Here is a 22,275-nt window from a genome sequence, read left to right on the forward strand (position 1 = left end):
GTATGCTCCCAATAAGCTTATGTCACTAAGTTCAGTTGAACTATATCTTGGGAGACAGAAAGAACAAGCAGTTGTGATTCTTGAATTCCTCTCAGTTACTTCTGAGGAATTCTTTTTTTTTTTAACCCTCACCTTCCATCTTGGAGTCAATACTATGTATTGGCTCCAAGGCAGAAGAGTGGTAAGGGTAGGCAATGGGGGTCAAGTGACTTGCCCAGGGTCACACAGCTGGGAAGTGTCTGAGGCCAGATTTGAACCTAGGACCTCCCGTCTCTAGGCCTGGCTCTTAATCCACTGAGCTATCCAGCTGCCCCAACTTCTGAGGAATTGTGAAGAATGGAGAAAGGGATCTAGGACTGGAGTGAAACTTTGCCTTGCTATTTGAAAAAGCCAGGGGAGGATGTATTCTACAAACTAGAATGATGAACTTGGATGAGACTCCTGGGGAAATTCTAGAACAGATTATTAAATAGATGGCTGGTGAGTACTTAGGACTAGGAATTACTTGGAGACCTCTGTCTAAGGGCTATTATGGATTTATCTAGATGACATTATACAAGATTCACCTTTGCATTTCCTAATTCTGAGTCTTTATATGTATAGCTTGTATGCTTCCATTTAAAATTTTTAGTAAAAAACAAACAAACAAACAAACATAAAACCCAGCCTCTTACCTTTTGTCTTAGAGTCAATACTAAGTATGAGTTCCAAGGCAGAAGAACAGTCAGGGTTAGGCAATTGGGGTTAAATGTCTTGCCCAGGCTCATGTAACTAGGAAGTATCTGAGGTCAGATTTGAACCCATGATCTCTCGTCTCTAGATCTGGCTCTATCCATTGATCCATCTCGCTGCCTCTAGGTTATATGTTTCTTGATGATATTGATCTGGGACTTTTGTTTAGAACTCGGTACAGCATATTGTATATAATAGGTGCTTAATAAATTAATTGGAATGAATAGATATCATAATTGCATGATAAAGTGAATGAATGAGAGGCCACGGGGTACATCTGCATTTAGTAGAGCATCTGACAGAATCTATCATTTTATGCCTGTGGTCAGGTTAGAAAGATGTGGGGAGGATAATAATACAGAATTATTGAATTCTATAATAGGAAAGATGGAAGGGACCTCAATGACCTTTTGATCCTTCTGGAACTTCTGTTTTGATGAAGTCCTCTGGCCAACTATGCTCATTCCTTTACTTCTCTCCTGAATCTCTCCCACCTTTTCAGCTCTCTTTTATATGCTGTCTTCCCTTATTATAACATAAATTCCTCATAGGCAGAGGCTTTTTCTTTTTTCTTGTATTTGCATTCTTAATACTTAGCACAGTGACTAGCATGTAGAAAGTGTTGAATAAATGCTTGTTGCCTTGTTGGCTAATTTACTATAAATTATTTTCATCTACCCATTCTGTCAGGAGAAGGCTTCATGTGCTTGGAGTAGAAATCCCCCTAATTCAGTGATAGGTTGAGGCCTGTTGGTTACTCTCGAGATATCTTTGTTCCTCTTCAAAAAACAAAACACGAACAATTTTAGTGTAACTAACAAGTGGCTACCTACCCTCTACCTGAAGACCTCTAAAGGGGAAGCCATTACCTCCAAAAGAAGTCCATTCATCTTTTAGATAAATCTAAATTGTTAGAAAGATTTTCTTAACAATAAACTTAAATTGGCTTTTTTCCCCCCAACTTCTACTCATTATTACCTACTCTATCTTTTGGGGGCAAATAGAACAATCTAATTCCTCCTCCAGATGGCAGTGATTCAGATCTTTATTTTTTTATTTTTTTAACCCTTAACTTCTGTGTATTGGCTCCTAGGTGGAAGAGTGGTAAGGGTGGGCAATGGGGGTCAAGTGACTTGCCCAGGGTCACACAGCTGGGAAGTGTCTGAGGTCAAATTTGAACCTAGGACCTCCCGTCTCTAGGCCTCACTCTCAGTCCACTGAGCTACCGAGATTCAGATCTTTAAAGACATTGATACAATCTGAAAAGATTATGTCAATGTCAGTTACCATTATTGAGAAACTGAGACCTGGAGAGAGGAAGTGGCTTGCCCTGAGAGTGAGTGGGTCAGCCAAGGTTCTCTGCTAGAATCTTGGGATCTTGCCATTTCACAACACTGTTGAAAGGAATATGCTACAGCCTGGCACCAGACTCATTCCATGTTGTTCCTTCAATCGATCAGTCATCAAGTATTTATTAAGCACTTATTAATGAGTCAGGCACTGTCCTAGGTTGGTGCAAAGAAGGAAGCCTATCTTTCTTTCAAAGAGTTCACATTCTCTTAGGCTCAGTAAGACATAAAAACCCAACAAACATAAAGTGCATAAATATGTACACACACACACATACACACACATACACACACACACACACACACAGAGCAAGCTGAATACAAGAGAGTATGGGAGGGAGAACACCAGTGGTTGGAAGGATCAGGAAAGGATTCATGAGGAAGGAGGTAAATTCTTCAAAGCATTTACCAAATATGCACTATTTTCCAGGCATTATGCTGTGTGCTGAGAATACAAAGACAAAACACAACATTGTCAGGCCCCAGAGAGCTTCCATTCTTTATTCTTGGTCCTTTAATCAGATAGGTTGGGTCTGCCTACCTGCTAGCAGTTCTGGAGTAGCTCTGATATGCATCATCTGATTCTCTTGCATATGGGTGATCAGTTATTAGCTCAAGCTCAATAATTTAATTCACAAGTTTATAAAAAGAGTTAGAGCTCCTTGGGGTGTGATAAATACTGTAGATCCCAAGCTGGACTGCAGCACTGACTCCCTCTCCTGTCAATCTCTTCTTCTGACAGGAAAAGAAACCATCCAAATCCTTTCCAATTATTTACCAACATGCCTTACCTTCTGCAGGATCAGGATGGGTGGCTGGGACAGGTGCAATTATGCATTTATGGCCGACACAGATGCCTAGAGATTATTGCACCTTGGTAGCATGGAAAGATTGCAGTCATCTGTCCTCATCCAGCAGAGCCTCTCCCATGTAGGAGGAGAAAGATGACAACACCTACTGCCAGAGGAACAAGAAAATGACAGGGAAGTCACCCTCAGCTTTGGGAATGAGCCCTTAGCATGTGGCTGCCTCCACTAGGAAGTGAGGAGCATTGGAAGCCTTGGAGGAAGTGAAACCATGAAGGAGGTAGATGTCTCAGAGGAGACTTGTATGGGGATGTGAAGACACAAAATAGACCAGAGAGAAATGATGGTGAAGACATCTATAGACCAATTAGTTATAGAACTGGGAAAAGTAGAGGGATTAGGATGTAGTAGGTGGAATCTTGGACTTGTGGTCAAGAAGACTTGGGTTTGAATCCTATTCCCAACCCTTCTTAGCTGTGTGACCCTGAATGAGCCATTTAACCTATTTGTTCTCATCTGGAAAATAAGAAAAATAATAGTACCTCTATCTTAGCCTTGATTGGAGATCAGATGAAATAATATATGCAAGCCCATATATGAACATATACATGTATATAAGCATATGCATATACATATAGACATATAAATATATGCATATATAATAAATGTGTGTATACAATAAGTATATTTATGTATGCATGTATATACACATGTAAACATGTATATAATAAACATACATACATAGGTTTACATATATTTACATATATTCATATATTATTTAAACATCTGTATCATATATTATTAAAATATATGAATTAAATATATTATTACATATAAAAAGCTATTATTATTCATGATTGTTAAAAGGACTCTATCAACCAGGGAGGGATCATTTACTTAGAATTGGAAGGAATTTCAGAGCTTATGCAGTATATCCTCCCCATTTCACAGATATGGAAACTGAGGCTTGAGCATCTTGTCTAAGATCACAAGGTAGTATATAGCAGTAAATATCCACAGAATTTGAATTCAGAGCCAGTCTCCCTGAAGCAGCTAGTGCTAGTGCTCTCTTGATAGCTCCTTCACAGGGATGTAGCAGGTCAGTAAACCATATTTATTAAGTAGCTACTCTGTGTCAGGTGCCATACAAGGTTCCAGGGATACAAAGAGGAATAAAAACAGTCTCTGCCCTCTAGAAGAGTTCAGACTGATGGAGGGGAGACAATGTGTACATAATTAAGTATAGACAAGACATGTCTACAGTAGATGGAAGCTAATCTGAGAAGGGAACGGGCTAGCAGCTGGGGGAGAGGTGGGGACAGAGCAAGGACTTCTGCAGAAAGGTCATCTTGAGTTAAATCTTGAAGGAAACCAAGGGGTGAAGGTGAGGAGACAGCACTGTAGGCATGAAAGAGCCAGTGCAGAGGCACAGAGAGGAGAGTTTACAAGACTATGATGTGCATTGGGAAAGAGAGCTCTGGTTGACTACTAAAGGCTGTACTCTGGAGTCCGGGGGATGTTGTGGGTCCTTCATTTTCAAGGAGGACCACTGAAACCACAGGTAATGTCTTGACTTGCTATGAATTGGATTTAAGTGAGGCAGAGCTGTGCAAAAGCCTCGACTTTACACTCTTTTTTATAGTCACCCAAGTCCAGCGGCAGGACAAAAGTCCGGATGACTGGCGGAGATCTGGGATGCAGTGGAGGACCTTGCCATCTTCTATCTCCAAGGTGACAGAGTGAATTCACTGTAGGGCAGAGTGAGGCAGGTGGCTGGTAAAGCCAGCCCAAGATCTCCATCTCTCTGTGCACTGCAGATGATTGCCCCCACGGTGGGGTAGTTCCACATTTAGACATCTCAGCTAGACATCACCTTCCTATGATGGCCAAGCTCCAGAATCATACCACCTCTCTTAGAAGGCAACTCAGAGGTCATCTAACCCAACCCATTTCTGAATCGGAATCCCTTCTACAGTAATGCAGTCCAATGATCCACGAGCCAGAATGATTCTGCACCCTTTTCTAATTCCCTCCCATTCCTAAATGAAGAGAGAACATGTCTTAGTGCAATGATTTATATCTTTAAATAATATCATTTAAGTCACTGAGGCAGTCCTATGTGGCAGTAATTATCTATAGATTTCACATGCTCTGGCTGCCATGTGTAGTAGTTACTGGGCTAATGGAACCACTAGTCAAATCCCCAGCTGACCCTGTCCATTAGTGGAAGCCAATTACACCAATAACTGTGATGGCATGCTAATTGGCTTAAAAAGAAGATGAATGAAAGCAAAGGCAGAGGTGGAGGTAATCAATAGAATTTTCTTCTCTTCCTTTTATATTCTGGAAATCTAGGCTTTTTTTTTTAGCCAACCTTTTCATGGTACTTAACTAATGCTAATACTGTTTATTTTTCTTTCATCCCCATTTGATAATGAAAGTTAATGAGCTGATCATCTAGAGAGATTTTAGGAGCCATCGTTTTGCTTGAAGTACCCTTATCAGATTTTTTGTTTTGGAGGGTGAGAGGAAATTCTTTGCACCAATAAGCAATTCATTTGTGATTTATGATCATAGAGAGTTTCTTGGGTGACCTTTGAGGGGAGTGGGGATATTTCTCTCTAAAAAGGAGAAGATTGGGCAGGGGGAGGAGGGGAGACATATTAGCTGCCATCAAGTATTTGAAGGTCTGTCATATGGAGGAAGGATTAGACTTGCTGGGTATAGGATATGAAGATTACTTTAGTGTATAGGTTGGACTAGGTTGCTAATGAGGGTTCTCTTCTAACACTAGATGGCACAGTAAGTAGAGTTCTCTGGGCTTGCAGTCAGGAAGACCAAAGTTCAGATGTGACCTCTTTGGCCAAGTCACTTCATTTCTGTCTGTCTCATTTTGCTCAACTGTAAGTAGGAGAAAATAGTAATACTCTACATTCCTGTGGTTGTGAGGATCAAATGAGACCATATTTATAAAGAACTTAGCAAATTACCTATTATTAAGTAGGCACTTAATAAATGCATGTCCCCTTTCCTCTTTTCATGCTCACACAATGATATGGGCCAGAGGAAGGATTTGAAGCTAGGTTTTTATGACTCTAGAGGCCACCTCTCTTTCCCCTTAGCTCCATGATATCTCTTTTTCTTCTTTTTAAAATTTTGTATTTTTTTCTACCGATTACATTGAAAAACAATTTGTACTTTCTAACATTTTGTGATCTGAATTGTCTCTCCCTCTTTCTTTCCTGAGGTGACAAGCAATTTGATACAAGTTGTACATGTGCTATAAATGTTTCATTGTTCAGTCACTTTTTTTCAACCGGGTCCAACCCTTCATGATCCATTTGGTGTTTTCTTGGCAAAGATACTGGTTTGCCATTTTCTTCTTCAGTGTGTTCTCATTTTATGAATGAGGAAACCGAGGCAAAGAAAGGTAAGTGACTTGCCCAGGGTCACAGAGATATTAAGTATTTGAGGCCACATTTGAGCTCAGGAAGATGAGTGAGTCTTCTTGATTCCAGTCTGATCCACTGCATCATCTACCTATTCCATGATATCTTTTTAGGAACTTTTTAGGGTACTGGATCTATGATTTCATGTTCCTATGAAGAGAGCTTCTGGGGAGAAAACTCCCTTCACCGAGGCACTTGGTCTGCAATTTATATTCTGAGAGAAGTGCCTGGGACACTGAAGTTAAGGGACTTTGGCTAGGATCATATAGCTAGAGGTGGTACTTGAGTACAGGTCTTCCTGATTCTAAGGTCAGGGATGCTTCCGGGAAAGAAATGGGTTAGGGGTGAATAGGTTAGGGAAAGTCCCGGAGAGAGTGAGGCTGGCTTATCAGATCCATATAATCGTTAGAATCTCAACTATACCATGTTTTTGTAGACCCTTCATATTTAAAGATAGTCTTAATCTTACAAGGTAAAAGATTCAGAAATTCAGTTGTATCTTGCCATAGTAAGAATTCACAGACCATAATCTGTCAGCAAGTATTTAATAAGTGCCAACTATGGGCCAGGGACCATTAAGCACTGGGAATGCAAAGGAAGACAGACAGAGAGACACAGAGTTTCTGTTCTCAAGGAGCTCACAGTCTATTGAGAGAGACTACATGCAAACAGACATGTGCAAACAAGATATAGCCAGGATAAAAAGGAGATAACAGAGGGGAGGATCAAGCTTTAAAGGGGATGGGGAAAGGCTTCTCAGAGGAGGTAGGATCTGAGATAGGACTTGAGGAAAGCTGGGGAAGCCAGGAAGCCAATAAAGAAGTCACTCAGTGAAAATGCCCAGTCTGGAGATGGAATTTCTTGAGTGAAGAATTAAAGGATCTGAATTCAAATTCCACTAATTATTTAATTATAAACCATCTGTATGACCTATGGGCAAGTCATTTACCTTCCCTGGATTCCAATTTTCTTAATGTAAAGTGATGGGAGTAAACCAGACATCATTTGAGATCCCTTTGAACTCTAATTCTATGGTCCTATGATATTGTGTCACACATTACATGTTTGACCTTGAGCAAGTCCCTTTCCCTCTTTTTCAAGTTCCCCTCTGCCTCACTTCAGGCACTAATACAAACATAAAATAAAGTAGGTCAATCCATAGGCCAGTCATGGAGAGAACTGCAAAGCACTTACTCCAAAACACCAAAGAATGGATGAATGAATGATAAAACATTCATGAAAGTACTTAATGAATGTTTTATATTCCTGTCCACAAAAGCCATCTTACTTTTGGAAAGGACATGTCAGTAGGCTTTCCTCTTAATAAACTTACCATTGCTGTGACTCTACAGACCAAAATTCTCTAACCAGGCTTTTTTTTCTCCTGTGTGTTGTTTTCCTTTACTGGAATGCAAGTGCCCTGAAGGCAGAGCCTGTCTCACTTCTTTTATTTATATCTTCAAAGCTTAGCAGAGTATAGACAATAGGAAAAAGCATCCAGTAGACAGTGAGAGATTGAATTTGACTGACTGACTGACTGAGGATGATTGAAGGGATAATCTGGTGAAGAGAATGGCTTCCTCTTCTTGTGAGATGGTGAAGGAAGAGATGCCTGGGTAATGTGAAATGAGGAAAGATGAGGCAGCTTTTGGAGCATAGCCTCAATTTTTCCAGTGAAATATGAGTCAAATATGGTTGAAGGTAGGGAGGGGAACTATAGGGGTGATCTACAAGGAGAAGAGGATTATCAACAACAGAATATGGCTTATAGAACTAGAAGGAATTTTGGTGATTAGCTTATTAAATTCCCTTACTTTAAAAGAGAGGGAACTGAGTCTCAGAAGAGAGAAGTGACTTGCTTAAGATTATTATATGGTAAGCTAATGTGAGACTTTGGACTGAAACCAAAGTCATTGGGCCATAGGATCAGAGATTTAGACCTTTCAGGGACCTTGAAACCATCTACTCCAATGTCCTTGTTTACTCCCTGAGGCCCAGGGAGTAAAAGTGAATTGGTTAAAGTTACACAAATGGTAAGGATCAAAGATAAAATCTGAACCTAGGTCTTTGGTGATAATTGTATATTATTGTTTGATATTATGGTTGTAGATATATTTATAATGATAGGACTCCAATATGAAGTCACTTAGGTTAAGTAGTCTAAATGCTTATAGAAGCATATAAGCAAACAGATAGTTTATACTTTTCTACTTTTAATATTTTATCATCCAGATAATGCTTGCAGCTTTTGTTTGGATGAACTTGAGCTGTTTCAGGGGCCTCGAATTTCTTTTTTCTGTTGCCTTAGGTCTTCCCACCAGTTTGTGGTACTGTAAAAGAAATCCCCCCTACCAGATCAGATATTTGCTTTGTTTATTTTTTGTTAAATTTTTGTTTTTTCAGTTACGCATAGAAACAATTTTTGACAATTGTTTTCTGACATTTTCTGATTCAGATTCTCTCTTTCCCTCCATCTTCCCACTCCCTGAGACTGTAAATAGTCTGATATAGATTATAGAAGTGATTTCTTGCAATATATATTTCCATATTTCCTGTGTCATGACTGAAGACACATATCACACATACAATAAAAAGCTCAAAAAGGAAATAAAATGAAGGATGATGTACTTTGATCTGTAATCAGATACCAACAGTCCCTTCATTGGCTATGGATAGCTCGGTAGTTTTAATTTTAATAATGCGCTCCCTGGGGTTATATTGAAATCTTGTTTTGTTGTTAATAATTTAGTCCTTCACAGTTGATCATTGTTCAATTTTTTTCTTTTACTGCAAACATTGCTTTCCTGGTTCTGCTCACTTCACTATGCAGCAATTTATATCAGTCTTTCCAGGTTTTTCTGAACTCATTGTGTTTGTTTTTTCTTTTGATGCAACAGTTTTCCATTACAACCACATACACACAGCTTGTTCAGCCATTCCCCAATTGATTGAGACTCCCTCAGTTTCAGTTCTTTGCTACTACATAAAGAACTGCTAAAGGATTTTTGTACAAATATGTCTCATCCTAGCCATGAACAATTAATATTTTTTCCCATTGCTTAGATTTGACTTTGTGTGAAAAGTGTTTTGTAATTGTGTTTATAAAGTTGCTGGATTTGTTTTGGTAAGTATATTCCGAGGTATTTTATAGGTATTTACTTTAACCTGAGCCATGAGGTCAGACAGAGCATCTCTTGATTCTAGAATTGATCTTTAGGTTGTTCCCTGATGCCTCCCAAATCTTTTGTCTCCTAGTTGTTCTTCTTTGTCCTTCATAATCAAAGAGGACCAATGTCCTCCCACACAATGTCATCAGCTTTACTCTCTCTTCCAGAGTCATCAGTATCCAGTGGCAAGGCACAATTAGGACAACTGACAATGGCCTAGAGTGCAGTGGATGACCCCCAGCATCTTCGATGTCTGACCAAACTAAGCACTCCATAGCACCTGCTTCAGCCACCTTGATAGGTATTGGAATGAATTGTTCTCCTATGCCCATTCTTCCAGGGGAGCCTTCACATGCTTGGGGTAGACATATCCCTAATTCATTGATGAGTTTGAGGTATGTTGGTTACCTTCAACCTGGGTTAGCTTATCTGCTGAGATAGTTTTACCAGGGTATGACTTAGGCATACGCTATAGTTTCTTGGAACCTCAGATGAGAGTCGGGTGAGAAGTGGACACCAAAGGTGAATAAGCAACCCTGAAAAGGTTTTGGCAAGCCCTCCCACCAGAGGTTCTAGTCCTCCCTGAATGTCCTATATAGTCCTCCAAGTGTGGTACTCTTTATATCATAGTACATTGCCAGAAGATTTAGTTTCTGAAATTTATTCTTCAATTCTATATCATTTTGATTTCTAATACTGTTCTGTAACGTTGAATTTTTCAAGCCTTTTCCCTCATTCTTTTGTCCTGACAATCAAAAGAATGTATCTTCAATTCCTTGCCCCAGATCATCCTCTAAAGCTGGGACAATTAAAATTGAGAATCTAAAATTCATCCTTTCTAACAAACTGGCTCCAAGCAAGTATGTCAGGGCGTGGCATTGCCTTATCCTTGATTCCCCCATTGGGATGAATGTAGGTATCAATGTAGGTAAATCAATCTTGACCAGACTTGACTTAATTTCCCTACCTAGATCAGTAAGGATATTGGAATCCTGTGATCAGTTATAGCAAGTGTCTCTGACAAAGGCCTAATTTTTCCAATGTATGGAGAACTGAGTCAAACTGATGAGAATACAAGACATTCCTCAATTGACTTCTAGCAGATATCTGGTGCTGAAGCTCATGAGAGGGGATTAAGGCTGGGATTTGGGAATTTGATTTGGGATTTGATAATTTGATAATTTCCAAATAGATTTGGGAATTATCTGCATACAAATGTCAAATGATCCAGTGGGAGCAAATGGGGTCACCAAGATCATAGGTAGAAAGAGAAGATCTTCCTGTGCAGAGAAGGAAGAGAAGAAGGTTCAGGGCAAAAAACCCATGTGTAGGGGATGGAAGATATATGAATAGTTGTACCAGTAGAAGGAGACCCAGGAGAGATCCATGCCATAAAAAGCAAATGAAGAGGGAGGACTCGGGAAGAAGAGCCAGTGGACAGTGTCAAAAGGATGAGAATTACCCCCAAAAAATAATAATAAAAAGAGAGCTTTAGAAGAATGATCTTGGTGAGGGTAGTGTCAATAGAGATGTGGAGTTCAGAGGCAAACTGCAATGGACTGAGAAGTGAGTGTGTGATGAGAAGGTAAAGGTGATCTACCAGGGCAAGCTGTGCTCTTAACAGAACCTTGAGCACATGTCCTCTAGGTGGTATGGCTTTACCCATAGCAGACCAGCAGAATCCTATCCTTTTTCTCCCCTTAAAGGCGATGTCAGGGGAAGAGCAGCAGCCCTTTAATTGTTGAACGCTGGTGTGATTATAAGGAAAGGCAATTGAGGGAATATGCTTCTGACATCCCTTCTCTCATTTGTAAATTTCTCTAAAGCAGCTCATGATCTTGGAGAAAAGGGGAAAAAAAAAGTCCTCTAGGGAAAGGGATGCCCAGGGAGATGCAGCTTTAGAGGGCCAAATGAGGATTTTTATGCTAAGTATAAGACATGAGAAGGAGATGAAGAATTCTTTGGGGAGCTTGTTCTGGGAGTTCATCCAGCAGGTCTGGATAATTTTTGCCCATGGGTACCTAAGAGGGAAGAAATATCCAATGAGGCAAAGGAATCCTTTGTTTGGGAGCAAAATTCGAATCCTTAACTGGGACACTGTTGTGACACATTCTCTCTTTCCCCCAGAGAATTGCATTCAACCTTGAATGTGAATGGAAATTTAAAAATTAGAACTTCTCACAGGAGTTAGAAATGAGGTTAATGTATGTAGCACTCAGTGTCTTTCTGCCCACCCTCCTCCCCCCAAACCTGGGCCAGCATCCATGCAAAATCTAGCTCGTGAGGCCCCACTGATATGTTTCTTCAGACTAATTAACCAGAAGACAATATTTTAAAGCAAAAAACTAATTTAAAGAACATGGTAAATTTCTCTGAATGTACAGGAGGACTCTCCTAATGGTTACCTCATCTGCAGCGTGAGAAATGGCAGAGAGGGGGAGCATTTGTTCAGATAACACTTGGAAAGGGGCACATACATGGTGAACCCGTGTAGTCAGGCACATGCATAGACGTTGTCTATAGGAAACATGGAGGACACAGGCATGACCAGGGCAATCTACACCTCCAGGGTCACAGAACTACTAATGGCCTTTGGCCATGCCATTGTACGTCTTCTATTGGTGTCTCCCTTCCCTGCTCTCTTCTGGGCATTTCTATTGCACTTTGCCGGCTACTCACTTGGTCTCTGTCACCATCTTTTGATATCTGCTGACAAAGGATGCTGGATTACAGTGGTTAAGGTTGGAGATTTGAAAAAAAAAATTAATATTCTGGGAGCAGCTGGGTGGCTCAATGGATGGAGAGCCAGACCTGGAGATGGGAGGTGCTGGGTTCAAATTTGACCTCAAACCCTTCCTAGCTGTGTGACTCTGGTTAAGTCACCTAACCCCCATTGCTTAGCCCTTATGGCTCCTCTGCCTTGGAATCAATTTATAGCACTGATGCTAAGATGGAAGGTAAAGGGTTAAAAAAACAATAATACTAGCCAAATGTATTTTTTTCTTCCATTTTCAGACTAGCTAATACTATCTGGCCAGCTGACTCTGTCAATCATTTGTTCATTTTGTCTGACTTTTGAACGGATTCTTTTCTGCGGTGTCTGCTGACTTATTCTTGAGTAATGCTTAATATATATATATATGTATATGTACATATATATATTTATATATGACTTTAAATTACACACACACACACACACACACACACACACACACACACACACACGATTTATATACACACACATATATAATTGAAAGTCCTACCATTTTCCTGGAAATAATTTCCTAGAGCTCCATTTGGGGCAGCTAGGTGGCACAGTGGATAGAACACAGGGCCTGGGTTCAAATTTGACTTCAGACACTACCTAACTGTGACCCCGAGCTAGTCCCTTAACTCAGTTTGCCTCAGTTCCTGCAAAATGGGGACACCCTGGAGAAGGAAATGGTAAATGAGTCTGGTATCCGCCAAGGAACCCCCAAGCAGTAGAGCCTGGACAGCAGGATCCACAAACACTGCGTTTAGGGGCTGGGCTCAGTTCATGTTGGGGAGACCTTTCTCCCCCTTCCCACCCTCAGGAGCCTCCGGGTCCCTGTGATGGGGGTGCTTGGTCAGGAGGAGGGCTGGCTATCTTTGTGCCCTCCGGCCAGTCCTTCCACTCCAAGTTGAGTCAGTGGCGCCTCACTGCCCTCCCACTGACCCCCAGGCAGCCCAGGTGCCTCCCCAACAAAATCTTGCCCAGGCAGGGGGTGGGGCGGGCACGGAGTCTCAGGAAGATCTGAGTCTTTGTCCTCCAGACTGGGAGGCGGGGCCTGGGGAGAAGGCGAGGCCAGGGAGGGGAAGGGGCCTGTCCTCCAGCCTTGAGGTGATTGGTACTTGGGGGGAAGGGGAGGAGTCTGTTAGCCTAGAGGGGAAGAAAGCCCCTAGGGGGAGGGGGCTAGTCCTTCAGTCTTGAGGTGATTGGCTTGGGGAGGGGCCTGTTAGTCTGAGGGAGGGGCCTATCCTGCAGCCTTGGAGGTGGGGCCACTGCAGTCATTGCTTCCGGGAAGAGAGCGGCCATTTTGGCTCTGAGGGAGAGAGATCTTAGCGTGGTCTGATGGCGGAGCTGGATTCCCGGGGCGTGCGCCTGCTCACTCTAGGGGGCCATGTGGGCTTCGACAGCCTCCCAGAGCAGCTGGTGTGCAGGCAGTTGTGCCAGGGTTTCACCTTCAACATCCTGTGCGTGGGCGAGACGGGCATTGGCAAGTCCACGCTCATGAACACTCTTTTCAACACGGACTTCGATGCCCAGGAGTGCAGCCACTTTGAGAGGTGCGTGCGGCTACGGCAGTGCACCTACGACCTGTGCGAGTGTGACGTGCACTTGCGGCTGACCATTGTGGAAGCCCAGGGCTTTGGGGACCAAATGAACAAGGATGTGGGGCCCATCGTGGACTATGTGGACGCACAGTTCGAGAGCTACCTGCAGGAGGAGCTCAAGGTGCAGCGCTGCCTCTACGACTACGTGGACACGCGTGTGCACGTGTGCCTCTACTTCATCACGCCCACCGGGCACTCTCTCAAGTCCCTGGACCTGGTGACTATGAAGAGGCTGCACAGCAAGGTGAACATCATCCCCATCATCGCCAAGGCCGATACCCTGACCAAATGCGAGCTGCTTAGGTTCAAGAACAGGATCAAGAATGATCTGGGGAGAAACGGTGTCCGCATCTACCAGTTCCCCACAGATGACGAAGCCGTGGCCCAGATCAATGACGCCATGAATGCCCACTTGCCTTTCGCGGTGGTGGGCAGCATGGAAGAGGTTTGTGTGAACAACAAGCTGGTGCGAGCCCGCGAATACCCGTGGGGCATTGTGCAGGTGGATGATGATGATCACAGCGACTTTGGGAAGCTCAGGGAGATGCTGATCCGCGTGAACATGGAAGACCTCCGTGAGCAGACCCACCGCTGCCACTACGAGCTCTACCGCTGCTGCAAGCTGCAGGAGATGGGCTTCCAGTCCTCTCTGCGGGAGACCAATCCCTCCGTTCCCCAGGGCAACAGCTGTGTGGAGGCCATGAGGAAGCAGCTTGCAGAGGAGCTGTGCAAGAAGGAGAGGGAGATGAAGCAGATGATAGTGAGCCGAATGAAGGAAAAGGAGATGGAGGTGAAGGCGATGGAGAGGGAGTTGCAGGAGAAATTGGAGTGCCTAAAGAGGATCTACCAGGAAGAGAGGCAGAAGGTGGAGGAGAAGAGGAAGCAGCTGGAGGATGAGAAAATTGCCTTCAACCAGAGGAAGTCAGCCTGTGAGGCCATGATGAAAGGCCAAGCCGCCCAGCCCCCCAGAGGAGACAGAGAGCAGAATAATTAAACCACCTGTAGATAGACATCGCCAGTGGACTTGGGACTTGCCTGGGTTACGTTTCTTGAGTTACTCTACACCCTTGTGATTTTTCTCCTTAAGCAAAGGCTTAAACCTCTTCACGTGGGCTGGGCTACAGCATGACAGGCCCCAAGCAAAGACAAGAAATGATCCATTGTTGGAACACAAACTGACAATATGTATTTTTTTCAGAACTAGTGGTGGATCTTCCATTTATAGTGCCACACATTGGAGTACTTTGTGCCAGTTTAATGACCCCAGCCAGGTTATGCTTAACTGTTGAAAGTTGAGATGATTCCTTATAAAAAGTCTGTCCTATATATAACCAAATAGTCTGGTATATCTGGGTGAAATTCATTTCAATTACTTTAATTTTTTTAAATCAGTTTAACTTTCTCAAGAGTTTAAGGAACATTATAAATTTGTATCTTGATGCAAGTAAAGCCAAGTAACATCCCTTATCCTCCCTTATCTCCCCCCTCCCCTTCCTGTTAGAGAGCAGAAGAGCCGCAAGAGCTAGGTAGTTGGGGTTAACCGATTTCCCCAGGGTCACACAAGCTAGGAAGTGTCTGAGGTCAGATTTGGACCCAGGTCCATCCCACTCCAGGCCTACCACTCTTATCTAGTAACTCCAACCTTTCCATTATTTCTTACAAGTAACACACTTTTCATTAAAACAAATAACAAAAATTCTCTAACTTTTCCCAAGCAGTATAAATATACACAGAAGATGTGTAATATACTTTATCTTATGACAAAAAAAAAAAAAAAAGGAGCTGGAGAGTTTGTAATCTCTGCTGTATTCATATGGATCTTCACATGTTGTATGGGAAACAGTAGAGGGAAATGAGGGTGTTTATTCTAGAGAAGAGAAAACTGTTATTATTTGGAACATAATTCAAGTAAGAAGTGTAAAATTCTTTTGAGAATTGCTTGTTCATATGTGTTGATTCCCTCTATTAGGGAATGGTTTTTGTTCTTGTATATTTTTGTTAGTTATCTAGACATCTTGAATATGTAAACAAACCCTTATTAGAAATATTTTTCCCAGTTGACTGCTTCCATTCTTATCCTATATACATTCATTTTGTTTATGCAAAACCTTTCAATTTCATGTAATAAAAATTATCTATTTTATCCTTTATAATTGCCTTTATTATTTATTTGGCCAAGAATTCATCTCCTACCCCTTGCAGGGGAAGGTGTATGATCTGCTTCTATTTTTTTATGGGATAATTATTAATATTCAGGCTATGCATCCATTTTGATGGATTCCTAGATGGATGTAGATGTTCTGTTGAGATAACTATTTATCTGCTGACAAGGGAAGAGAGGCTGGAAGAGTGTTTTCTGAACACTGAGCACTGCTTTTTTTTTTTTTTTTAAATCTCAGAGGTTAAGGACCTGGGAAAGTACCTTGATACTTGAATGCATCTGGAATTCGTAGCTTAAGCAAGAAATCCTATGTTCTGTTTTCTCAGTGGGGCAGTCTTACATTTGTTAAATATTATTTTGTTAAATAGAGTCTCAGAAGAAAATCGCCCATTTTCCTAGGCCAGGAATTAGCCAAGGTGCTGGAATGATAACTCATTAACCCCCTTAGGCAATAGCCAACTAGAAGTGCATTCTCAAGCCAGCGATTTATCTGGCAGACCTCAGCTGTTTAGGATACAATTGCTATGGAAGGAGGGAGCTACAAAGACTCAGTGAAAGCCTTGAAGACTGAATATGGGGGAGGCTTGCAAAATTCCCCAAGGAGTGAGGGAGGAACATTAGAAGATTTCAACCTTAAAGGGAAAGCTGGAAGGCTGGCTCTGGCAGTTTTACTTTCTGGAAAGCTAAGCATATAGTTTGGAGATTTTAACACAGGAAATACAAGCTATTGGAGAGCAAGAAAGAGATGTCAAGGACTTAACCAGGTGCTTCCCCCCTCCCATTTTTTAAGAAATGGAGGGTGGGAAGAAGAGCGATGTATATGAAGTAGGAAAAATGAAGAGTAGAAAGAAATGAGGACAATATATTTGAAATAAAGGATCCACAAACATGTTAGGATTTGGCTCCTTTCTATGTAAAGAGTTTGCCTGTTTTGCAGATTCTAAAGTGAAATACCCAAGGGAAACAGGCTATTCCTGCTTTAAGTTTCACAAGAAAGAAATCAGGCTTTTTTGATAGCATCAAATTATGTTATTATTGGAGAAGATTTCTAAGTCCACCTAAAGTATCAAGGAGAGGATAATTTAAATATTCCTTTTATATGGCATCCTCCCTCAATGAAGTGGCAGAGATGTTTGTGTTGGTGATGTTCTCAATGGTGAAAGGAGATGGATGCCTCTATATGTAAGGAATGGCTGCAAATGGGAAGGGGAAAACTCTTGCTATTAATGGTGTCCTTTCACTCTACAATCTTTTAATGTGCTTCCCCAATCCTGCCCTGAAACATTCTTGTGCTGGTGATTTAAATGCCAAGAAAAGTCAATGGGAGTTAAATGACTACTTTTCTGCCCCTCTAGCCTCAAATGTGTAGTATGAGTAGCCACATTTGTTATACTTTTCAAGTCAACTGACATTTTTCTTAATTTGAATTGGAGGGACCATTTAATTTTGATGATATGAAATTATTAGAGAAATGACTTTATAAATGGAAAAGCATTTTATAGTCTAGGTATCAAATCCAATAAGGGATATACATCTGGCATTTCAATGAGGGATCATAACAATAAATGCTCCTAGCCGACAAAAGTTAAGGAACAAAATTTTCACAGAATTTGCAAGTGAGAAGAGACCTTAGTAGCCATATAATCTGAATCATTCTCAAAAGGAATCCTCACTATAACATCCCCAACAATCCCTGCTTTCAGATCACCTAGGAAGTTAACTGATTTGATCTCTAGGTAGCCCATTCTACTTATAGACAGCTCTTGTTATGAACTCTTTCTGGGCATTAAGTATAAACTGGCCTCTTTGCAACTTGCTCCCCTTGCTTTTGGTTCTGCTCTAAGGGGTGGAACAATGAAAGTACAGTAGATCCTAAAGACAGGAATCATATCCCACCTGAATCTTCTCTTCTGCAGACTTAAGATTCCCAGTTCAAGTAATCTTCATATAATATGGGCTTAATATCCTGCACCATTCTGGTTGCACTTCCCTGGCTATTCTCCAGCTTTTTAATAACGCCCTTCAAAGATGGAGCCTAGAAACAAACCCAGTGTTCCATATGAGATCCAGTAAAAGCAGACTATGGTGGGATTTTTCCCAGAAGCAATGTCTATCCTAATGTAGCTGAAAACTACATTAGATTTTCTTGGTGGCCATATTATATTGCTGACTCATATTAAGTTTGCAGTCTACTAAAATTCCCAGAAATTTTTTACAACAATTTTAATCTAACCATGCCTCCCCAATTGTATATTTGTGAAGCTGACTTTTGTATCTAGATACAACTTTATATTCATTCTTGCTGAATTTTTAAAACTTAGATTCATCCCAGTGCTAGTCTGCCCAGATCCTGGTGGATCCTGACTCTGCCATTCAGTATGTTAGCTGTCACATATAACTTTATATTCCCTGAAAATATGATGAGGATGCAAGAATAATATGTCATACTGCATCAGAAGCTTTGCTTTTCACAGTGAGGTGCAATCCCTTGCCCTTCTCCATCAGGTTCAGTAACCATTCTATAACATCAATCCAACCCTGAAACTCATAGCTGACCAGTACCATCTGTACCTGGGACCTTTCTCTCTGATTGGAGGGTGGAGAGTACTTCCCAATAATTCTATTTAAGAAGGAAGCCCAGTTCAACCATCTCTCCATTTCCTGCCCTTTCCTGTGTCTCCAGACAAATGTTGAGCAACTACTACCAATAATCAGGTAGAGTGAAGAGTCTTGGGAACAGTTCCCCTGCCTCCTCCTAACTCCTAGCATATTCCTCTTGCATATAGCCTTACCTCAGCAGCTATCATCCAGTGGAACCATTATCCCTGCTATTGCCCTTATAGAGGTAAGACCAGGTCATGTTCCTGTAGCTGCTGCATCCTACTCTTCCCCAATAGACATAGCTAATGAAGACTTGGAAAAAAAAATTCTCATTCCCAAAGTCCAAATGTTTTAACATTAAGAAATAGATTTGGTTTTATCAATAGAAATGACATTAAAGAAGATGCATGGTTTCCTGACTTGCTGCTGTATCCTAATGTCTTCTGGGATTTCCATCTGACTTAATAGCTAGCATTTATATGTCTTCTTAAAGTTTACAAAGCACTTCACATGTGTTATCTTATCCTCCCAATAACCCTGTGAAGTGGGTGCTATTATTATCCACATTTTATACAGGAGGAAACTAAGGCTGATAGGTTAAGTAGCTTGCCTAAGGTTATACAGCCAGGAAATATCAGATTGGTATTTAGATCTTTCTGAGTCCAAGTTTAGTAAACAGATTTAAATGGGTTTAAAGCAAGGTTCTTTCCCATTTTCAATGTACCTAAGGTGTAATGAATTGCCTGTAGAGGCTGATCCTTATTTCTATCAAAAGTTGGTTGGCTACTTTTGGGTATATTGTTGAGAAGAACCTTACTTATTCATGGATCAAACCAGATGGTTATGGAGGTCCCTTTCCACTCTGAGATTCTGTGGCTCCTTAAAAGCCAAATTTTCATTTATGCTCCTTTAGATTCAGTGATAAATCAAAGGGACCCTGGCCTACTGTGTTTTGGAAAAAATGTATTTTACATAGGTTAGGGTAGTTTCCCTGTAAGGAGGAAAGGAGTCAATTCTCTGGACTTAGTCCACACTTGTTTCTAGATAATTTATTTCTAGATAATTTGAATCTAAATCAGAATCATGGAAAATTATAGCTTTGAAGGTAACCTAGTTCAACCTACCCATTTTGCAAACGAACCGCAAGGACAAAATAGGGAAAATGATTTGCTGAAGGTAACACAACTAGGGAGTATCTGGGGATGGAATTTGAATTTGGGTTGTAAGATTTAAATTGATGTCCAGTAGCTCCAAGTATTATATTTTATAAGATTTATTAGTAATCACTTGAAGTAGAAGAAAAAAATAGAAGCACAAGTTCAAGTATGACCATGTGAGTAAACTTTCCTGCCAAGCTCTCACCCCAACCTCCACAGTAGCGTTTTGGGAAGAAGAGAGATCAAGGGGCAGGGTTACACCAAAATATATCCTCCCTACTTTACCATATAACATGAGAAGGAAAATGGGAAGATGGGAAAGAGAGTTCTGGGGAGAAAATTCTAATTACACCCGGTCTTTCTAAGTCCAGTGCTCTACACACCATGCCATGCTCCTTTTCTAGAAAAGAAGTTCTATGGGAGTGAGGGGTGGAAGAATGTGATCTTCACTATATAAAAACAAGATTGGAATTAGGGAATAAAAGGGCTAGGAGCAGGGATGTTAAAAACTATTGCCACAAGCCATGTAAGAAGCAATTCAACCTGAACCAGGGTGGTGGCTGTTGGGCAGAAAGAAATAGATAGATACAAGGAAATGTTATGGATGGATAAATGACGATCCTTGATTGAGTATATGCTATGCTAAGAGAGAGAAAAATCAGATGATAACAACATAGGAAGATGGAAGGGTTCTTGAAGATCATCTAGTTAAATCCTCTCATTTGTTAGATGATGAAATTGATACCCAAGGAGAGGAAATGGATTCATCCAAAGGTCACCCATATATCAAGGGAACAGAAATGGGATATGAACCCAGGTCCTCTCACTCCAAAAGCAGCACTTTTTGAACCAGACCAGGATGGCTTTGGGGTTTCAGACATTTCATACCTTAGTGACCAGAAGGATAGTGAGACCATCAACATAAATAGAAGAGTTGGGAGGAGGGGCAGGTTTTGGAGGGGAGATGAAACTACTCATCAAAAGAGAGTTAGGAGACAGTCTTTGCTTTCTAGTAATTTGTTCTTTCTGACAGGATTGCTTGTTGTGTGTTGCTGGCATATATATTTTTGTTCAACTCAATTTGCCTGTTAATTTGGGTATTTTTTCTTTCCAAATGCATTTGTGACATTTATGCTTGCACACCTAGATGTATTTCTTCTTTCTTTGATGACATGAAGTTTAAAGCTTTAAACATAGCTAGCACTTAATGTTTTCTGAATGAATGAAAATCCATCCCCCATTTGTAAAAATCTGCTTCTCCTAAAATATTATCACAATGAAATTCTCTAAAAATCATTTACTATTTTCAAACCCTTACTTTCCTTCTAAGAATCAATACTGGGTATTGGTCCTACACCAGAAGGTAATATGTAACATGGAGATGGCAGGGTGGAATTCCTGCAAGATACAGGGCCAAGACTCAACACAGAATTAGAGAACTCTGGGTGAGAGGGCAGTTTGGGGAAATTATGGGCACTTGATTCCTGGGGGTTGAAGTGAGCAGGTCACTCTGTTTACTGATCCCAGATCTTGAGGCTCTTGAGAGCTGTCAACCTTGCTTTAGCCTAAATAGACCTACAATCAACCTCACTAATACTTCAAATTAGTTATTTAGACCTTAGGAGAAGATTATCTATTAGGTTAGAGAGCTAAATAGCTAACCAAGTTACCTTTCCCCTCTGGGGAGAGGGGATGCTTGGACCTAACAGTTTAGGGCTCCCCTGACCTTATTCTATCTTTGACAAAACCTCACCCCCTTCCCTTCCTCACTTATCAGTAAACCATCTTTTGGGAGTAGTGCCTGGCTATTATTATTTGGGGATACTCACAACCTCTTTCAAGTTTAGTTCCTTCAGCTGTGTGACCCATACTAGTCAGATTCTCCTTCTGTCCCTGATAATTTCATGACATCAAGCTGCTCCTATTATCCCTTAGTCAAAACTGTGGGGAAATAAGTTGAGAAAGTCAACATCTTTTGGAGATTAGCCTGGCCTAGCCTTGCCAGAAAACATCAGTTCAACCACCATTTCCAACTGATTTCTAACTGCTTTTTGGGAGGGGGGAGAAAGGAGCACTGAGCTAGATGGTGCCCCTCCCTTTTCACTCAAGCCTGTCAGTGGGGGAGGAGTGAGTCCTGCTGCTACAGATCCCCAGCCATTTCTTCAGCTTCCCACAAATATCACTGTTAAAACCAACATAACAGTAGTAATGGAGGCTTAGTGACTTGCCCAGGATCGCATGGCTAGGAAGTGTCTGAAGACATATTTGAACCCAGAACCTCTTGTCTCTAGGCCTGACTCTCAATCCCTTGAGCCACCTACCTGCCCCTGTTTATAAATATATTTTTGAAGGCCTGAAGTTTTGAGTTTCAAAGATTTCTTATTCTGATAGATTTGTGTACTCATCAGAAAGATTAGAGCCACTGTGTAAAAGATTATACATAACCTTTCCTATCTATGCTCTCTCAAATTATGATATTCCCATCCAAGTCTTTCCA

At 41.2% G+C, this 22,275-nt stretch overlaps 1 protein-coding gene across 1 annotated transcript; it reads left to right on the forward strand.

Annotated features, from left to right (window-relative positions):
* The first annotated feature begins 13,740 nt into the window (after positions 1–13,740).
* On the forward strand, positions 13,741–14,853 carry LOC123234377 (septin-8-like). Its single transcript, XM_044660281.1, has one exon. It carries the CDS (start codon positions 13,756–13,758, stop codon positions 14,851–14,853), a length of 1,098 nt encoding a protein of 365 aa, XP_044516216.1. The 5' UTR covers positions 13,741–13,755.
* The last annotated feature ends 7,422 nt before the right edge of the window (positions 14,854–22,275 follow it).

The sequence above is a fragment of the Gracilinanus agilis genome, chromosome 2 (genome assembly GCF_016433145.1).
Source record: "Gracilinanus agilis isolate LMUSP501 chromosome 2, AgileGrace, whole genome shotgun sequence".
NCBI lineage: Eukaryota > Metazoa > Chordata > Mammalia > Didelphimorphia > Didelphidae > Gracilinanus > Gracilinanus agilis.

Excerpts from the sequence above, each read along its gene's own strand:
- LOC123234377 (XM_044660281.1), top strand. The coding sequence starts at position 13,756 with ATGAACACTCTTTTCAACACGGACTTCGATGCCCAGGAGTGCAGCCAC.